Raw genomic sequence first — 6,421 nt, 5'->3', positions numbered from 1 at the left:
ATAGGTGCCTTTAAAAGGCAAACGAAGCTGGATTATTAAAGTCAGATTTAGAACTACTCTCTCAAATATATGGTTCCAGTCAGTCTCATCTGAGTAAAGGAACTGGACCTACAGATCCTACTGTCAGTTTAACATGCTTATAAAACCTTATCTCAGACAATATAAATTATTAATATTGACTCAGGAAGAACTTACATAGGCCTCTGCCATGGAAGAGTTAAAAGACAGTATCTTTGGTGTTCTGGCTTAGGAAAAATTGGTGAAAAGTGTGACTTTATAGAAACAATTTTAGACACACACAGAAGAGAGGTTTGGGTTGGACTTCGGAGGTGAGGAGCAACCTGGACAAAGGTGTGGTGGCAGGAGTAACTGCAGGGCAGGGAGACATGCAGGGGACATGGAGAGACTGTGAGCTGAGAAGACATCTCTGTCCAGAGGGTTAGGGGCAGAGTTCACTACTGTGACTCCCTCAGTGTCATTTCCTGTTGGAGGCCACGGTTCCCAGTGTAGTACTACCTGAGGATTGCTGTGAGTGAGAGACAGAGTGTGTCTTGTGTGTGTGTGGTGGTGCAAGAGGGAAAGGATTGACTGTGCCTCAGTAAGTCTTCTCAGCTCTCACATGCCATGAACTGACTGCAGAATTGCATTATTGTGTCATCTTAGATGAGATTTCATGGTTTCACATGAGAAGGATGAAAGTAGGAATAGAAGAAACCAGTACTTATTCATTATCTACTCTTTGAAAGCTATTTAAGTTGTAATCTCATGTGATCTAAGTAATTAAAGTAATATAATATTTTTATTTCCATTTTACAAATGAGAAAATTGAAGCTGAAGAGATTGAGTCAGTCACTGAAAGGTGCACACAGCTGGTAGGATGTACAGCTGGGATCAGACTTGCACCCTGGATTCTTCATAAGTGCTTCTTTGCCTCCTTTGCACTTTAGGTGATTTTTCTCTGGAGTAGAAGTTTCACTGTCACCTGGCACTATCCGGAGAGAGAAAACTTTAAACAAACTTTTCTTTTTCTTCATGTTTAATAAAGTCTCTTTCTTATAGGTAACTGATGTGCAATTTGGCCCCATGAGATTTCATCAAGATCAACTTCAGGTAATGTTCAAATACAGTAAAAAATAAAACTTGTAATAATTTACACAAGTTGATTTTTTAGAAGATTGACAAGTGGCGAGCCTAAAGCTCCACATTAAAAAAGTCATCCATTTTCAAGAATGATTTTTGGATCAGTGTTAAATTCTGAACTTCATGACAGTGTTGTGAAGTGTTCTTTTCTTGGAAATATACATTGAGATATTAATAAATTAAGTAACATTAGAAATCAGGAAAAATGAGGGGAATGATATATAAGTGGAGAAGGTGGATCATTTGGTCAGTCTCGGTTGAGGCCTCCCCTGAGCTGTGCCAAATTATCTCACAATGACCACTGCCCCAGGGCACAGACAGAGTTGCTGCTTTTTGAGCTAGTCCTATCAGCTGCCACTTAGCCAGCAGGTTTTGAAATGTTAAAGGTTTTTTTTAATTTTCTTATCAAAATAATGCTTGAATTTTTTTTTAAACTTGGAGGAAACTATAGAAAACCTTTAGTCAAATATTTAAAGACATTCTTGATCTGATTAAGTATCCTAGTAGTTTCAGTGAAATAATAGTGGATTGCTTTATTAAAATAATAGTGGTTTTTGCCATTTACTTGATATTATTTTCTATTAATGAAAATAAGTACCAGCAACAAAACCAATAAAATAGACATTGTAAACATACAGTGGTGAGATCAGTCAAATCTGATAATGAGAAATGTCAAACTCTTCAAATGAAGTTATAGTTTAACACAGCACTTGAGTGGTAATTGTCTAAAACGTGAATTTTGAGGAGGCAAGTGAGTGATAATGTCCTTGAGCTATGTATACATAGGAGAAAGAGTTATACTGGCAGTTTGTTATGTTTATACACATGTACCTGTCTTGAAAGCAGTTGAGACCTTTCTGTGGTTTGTTATAGACCGTCAGTTCTAACAGTATCTTTTGTTTAAAAAGTATTCATATTCTTTTTATCTAGGTACTTTTAGTGTTTACCAAAGAAGATAGTCAGTGTAATGGATTCCGTAAGGCATGTGAAAAGGCTGGGTATAAATGCACAGTCACCAGGGAACCTCAGGCTGCCCTTACCTGTTTCCTGGACAAATACCACGACATCATCATCATAGACCACAGACATCCCCGGCAGCTGGATGCAGAGGCGATATGCAGGTACGGCCAGGACTCAGGCTTGAACAGTGCTGTTGACATTTGTGGCCATAAATGCAGCCCAGAAGCACATTAGGTTAAATTAAGTCTTTCTCCCAAGGCATGAATTTACATTTAAAATAATCAAGTTGATGTTGTTGTTAGGTGCCATGGAATCCAGTACAACTCATAGCAACCCTCTGAACAGCAGATCTGAACTATACCCCTACTCTATAAAAATATTAGAATCCAGATATTAGATATCTAGATCAAGATATTAGACTGTTACTATTTCTAGGACTAATTTTACTGCGAACACTGGTAGCCTAGTAGGAAGAAGCAGTGTTGCAATCCTGAAGGTCTGCAGTTTGAATCCGGTAGCTACTCCACAGGAGAAGGATGGGCATTCTCTTCCTGTGCAATTAACTGCCTCTGAAAACCCACCAGAGGGTCAGCTGTGGGTCAGTTCTGACTCACTGGTACACAACAATAACGATTTCACTGTGCTTTTTGTTCTACTTTCCTTTGGTTAATACAATAAGCACCTGTGAATAAAAATCATTAAGGCTTAATTTGCAGCCTGACACGTAATGGCCCATAACTGTCATCTGCATATTACTAATATAAAGGATTATTTTAATTTTTCAGGTGTTTTTAAAGTTACAATTTTTTTTAAATTGTCTCCTAATGTTGAAGGTGCCTTGCTTATAATGCTTACTGGATATCAGTATTTTGAGTAAATTCAGAGTAGCAGACTAGAATGCCTCCATCAGCAAAGGGGTGAGGAAGGGTGAAGGGGTGAGGTGTTAATCATAGGGTTGCACAATTCAATGGGTGGAGGGTGAAGGAAATGGGAAGGATGTTTTGTGAAAAACAATGTATTCAAACTTTGTAAATAAATCAGTGTAAAATTTTTTAAAAAAGAATTATTCCATCTCTATCAGATGACAGTCACTCAGAAAAAAGAAGAAACATGGTACTTGGTGGGATAGATAAGCTCCTATAAGCCAGGAGAGGTATCTAAGGAGGACCCAGAGGTCTGTGTAGATGGAGGGGAGGAAGGAGACAGGAAGGTGCTAAAGAAAACCTAGCCTCTCTCCCAGTACTTCTCAGGCCTAAACCTAACTAGCCACAGGTTTGTGCTGAACAGTGAAAATTCATGGTCATAAGAGGACTTTGCTAAGTCTTGTATTGGCAAAGAAAAGGAAGTGGGGGGAGAAAAACCCCAAAACACAACAAACCCAACTCATTAATGTTGAGCTAAAATTGACTCATAGCTGATGCTCCAACAGGTTTTCAGAGACTCTAATAAGCATCAGAAGAGAGATTGGAGCAGCTGGTGGATTCAAATCACCTGCCTTTGCATTGGCAGTTCCGCTCCTTACCTACTTGGCCACCTGAGCTTATTGTCAAAGGAAAAGTCAGCTAAAACAAACAAACAAGAAAATAGAACCCATTACCACTGAGACTCATTGCAGCCCTTAGAACAGAGTGAAACTGCCCACAGGATTCCCAAGGCTGCATCTTTAAAGGAATAGGCTTTCCCCCTGCAGAGTGACTGAAGAGTCAGACCACTGAAGTTTTTTGTTAGCTCTAGAGTGTTTAACCACTGCTTACTTGGACTCCTTTAAAAAAGATAGCATTTTGTTTAGTTATGTTCAACTTTTAAAATATTTCTTTTACTGTGGTTTGGATGAGAGTTTACAGAGGAGACTGGTTTTTTCTTCTTTACACATATTTTGGCTTATGACACTAATTACAGTGCCCACATTGCAACAGCACTCTTCACCCTTCTTCCCTGCACTTCCCATTTCATTAATTTCTTCTTACCTTTTAAGCTTTATTCCTGGACAAATGCTGCCCCTTTGGCCTTACGTGGATGATCGAGCTAAGAAATTAATATCTCCTTGATGTTACACTCATCACCCTGTAGACCAGTCTGTTTGAAAAGTTGAGCCTTGCCTTCCGCTTTCCACCATCTTTCTGTGCCACCACAACAGTGCACATGAACATCCTGGCTGACACTCTCAAGAGCATCATCAATGCCGAGAAGAGAGGCAGGAGCAGGTTCTTATCAGGCTGTGCTCCTAAGTCGTCATTTGGTTCCTGACAGTGATGATGAAGCATGGCTACATTGGTGAACGATGATCACAGAGCGGAAAAAATTGTTGTCATCCTCACAGACAGGTTAAGCAAGTGTGGCGTTATCAGCTCTAGTTTTGATGTGCAACTCAAAGATCAAGAAAAGTGGCAGAATAATCTGCTCCCATCCAGTCAGTTCGGTTTCATTGTACTGACAACCTCAGCTGGCATCATGGACCACAAGGAAGCAAGACGAAAACACACAGGAGGAAAAATCCTGGGATTTTCTCCCCTTAGGGATATAATAAACAGTGCAAATAAAATGTCTCAATGGGAAAAGAAAGTTGAGACTTAAGTGTGAGTTGAGTGGAATCTCTTAAGTGTGAGGAAGAGCCATGGTCTCAGGAGTTCTACAAGTGTCCTACACCAGGAAGACTGACCTTAGTGTTTTTGTTTCTTATTTTTCTCCCTCTCTGCCCAGGACCTTCTCCTTTAGGTTCCTTTCAGAGTGGTCAACACTGGTAGCCAGCTACCAGGAGTGGTATCCACTTCCTAAACTGCATGCCTCTGGAAACTATGAACTTGGAGAAACGATGATAGTTATAGAAAGGCTTTAGGCCTTTTGTTCATAGGGTCACTATGAGTCATGTTCGACCCAATGGCAATCAACAACAACAACAAGGGTCACAGAAGTTAGGTTTACATGATCCATTAGTCTTTTGGACTACTTATGTGTCTTTGATTGACCTCATTTTTCTTTGATTCAGACAAGGAGAGACCAATAGCTGCACCTTAGCTGGCTGTAAGAAAGCTTTTAAGACTCTGATCGTTACCACAGTAGGCTGTAGAACATTGTTGCTGTGGGCTGTGTTATGTGTATTAACCTTGATGGCCACTAACACTGTGGTCCAGAGGCCCTAGGACCAGCAACTTGTTCCCTCTAGATACTTGGTTATGATTAGGAAGTTTACATACCTTTGACCCTTTTTTTGTTCTACTGTGCACGTACTTTGATCCAAGCCATGGTATTTCAAGTTGCTTCCTGTGCACCTGAAAATTGGACAATTAATAAAGATGACAGAAGAATTGATGCCTTTGAATTTTAGTTTTGAAGAATACTGAAAACATGAACCACCAAATGAGCAAACAAGTCTGTCTTGGAGGAAGTGCATCCTTAGAAGCAAGGATCATGAAACTTCATATCACATACTTTGGGCATGTTGTCAAGAGGATGGAGTGTCTTTGGAAAAAAGCATAATGCTTAGAAAGGTGGAGGATCAGAGAAGGAGAGGAAAAACATCAAGAAGAGGGATTGACACAGTGATTGTAACAGTGGGCTTGAGCATATGCAGAGATGATGAGAGGATGATGCAGCATGGGGCAAGTTCCGATGTGATTCGTAGGTGACCTGATGATGCCTAACCACATATATATGCAGTCTCTCACTACTCATTGCTAGCAAGTCAGAACCAACTCATAGCTGACCCTCAAGTAGATTTTTGAGACTAGATAATGTGGGAGGAGATTTTCCATCTTTCTCTGTGCAGATGTATTTGAAATGCCAGAGAGGCATGACCTTTGGGTTCTCAACACAATTCTGTAGACTAGGCCGTCCCACTGTATACATGGAAATACTTATATACCTGTAGAAATGTTTTCTGCCAAACTTGTCATGGGTGTAGATGCATTCATTTATCCACAACTTTTTGTCTTGCCTGTCTGCCTATCTTCTCATTTATAAGATAATGTTTGTTGTTACTTTCAATGCAGGATTGTGTATGTAATACTTTCCATTTTTGTCATCTGCATCTCTTGTGTATCTGTGTCCTCTTTAGTGATACCGTGTTCAGGATCCCTCTTACTGTGTAATGCCTTTCTCTTCAACTTGCTTAATGTGTGCCTGTTACCTAGTTACTGATTTTCACCTCCCCTTTCCTCCCATTTCTGGTCACTATCAAAGAATTTTTCTTTCTGCTTGTAAATTTTTCCTTATTCTTTATAATAGTGGGATCATTCAATATTTGTCATGTGCTTAACTTTTTTTTTCTATAATTATATTTTATTAATTTTCATAAACATTTACAGAGATTTTGGGCTTCCAC

The 6,421-nt window shown here is 39.5% G+C and overlaps 1 protein-coding gene across 1 annotated transcript in view; it reads left to right on the top strand.

Moving 5' to 3' along the window:
- Window positions 1-1,071: 1,071 nt before the first annotated feature.
- PDE8A (phosphodiesterase 8A) overlaps window positions 1,072-6,421 on the top strand; it is a 97,856-nt gene continuing 92,506 nt past the window's right edge. The window contains 2 exon segments of the mRNA XM_006885139.1: window positions 1,072-1,110; window positions 2,071-2,261. Of these exon segments, the coding sequence (XP_006885201.1) occupies window positions 1,084-1,110; window positions 2,071-2,261 (218 nt within the window). The 5' untranslated portion in view covers window positions 1,072-1,083.

This window comes from Elephantulus edwardii, unplaced genomic scaffold (assembly GCF_000299155.1).
Source record: "Elephantulus edwardii isolate Elephantulus edwardi_28Jun2011 unplaced genomic scaffold, EleEdw1.0 scaffold00041, whole genome shotgun sequence".
Taxonomy (NCBI): Eukaryota; Metazoa; Chordata; class Mammalia; order Macroscelidea; family Macroscelididae; genus Elephantulus; species Elephantulus edwardii.
The sequence above is the reverse complement of the archived record's forward strand: the minus strand, read 5'-3'. Positions and strand labels throughout refer to the sequence as shown.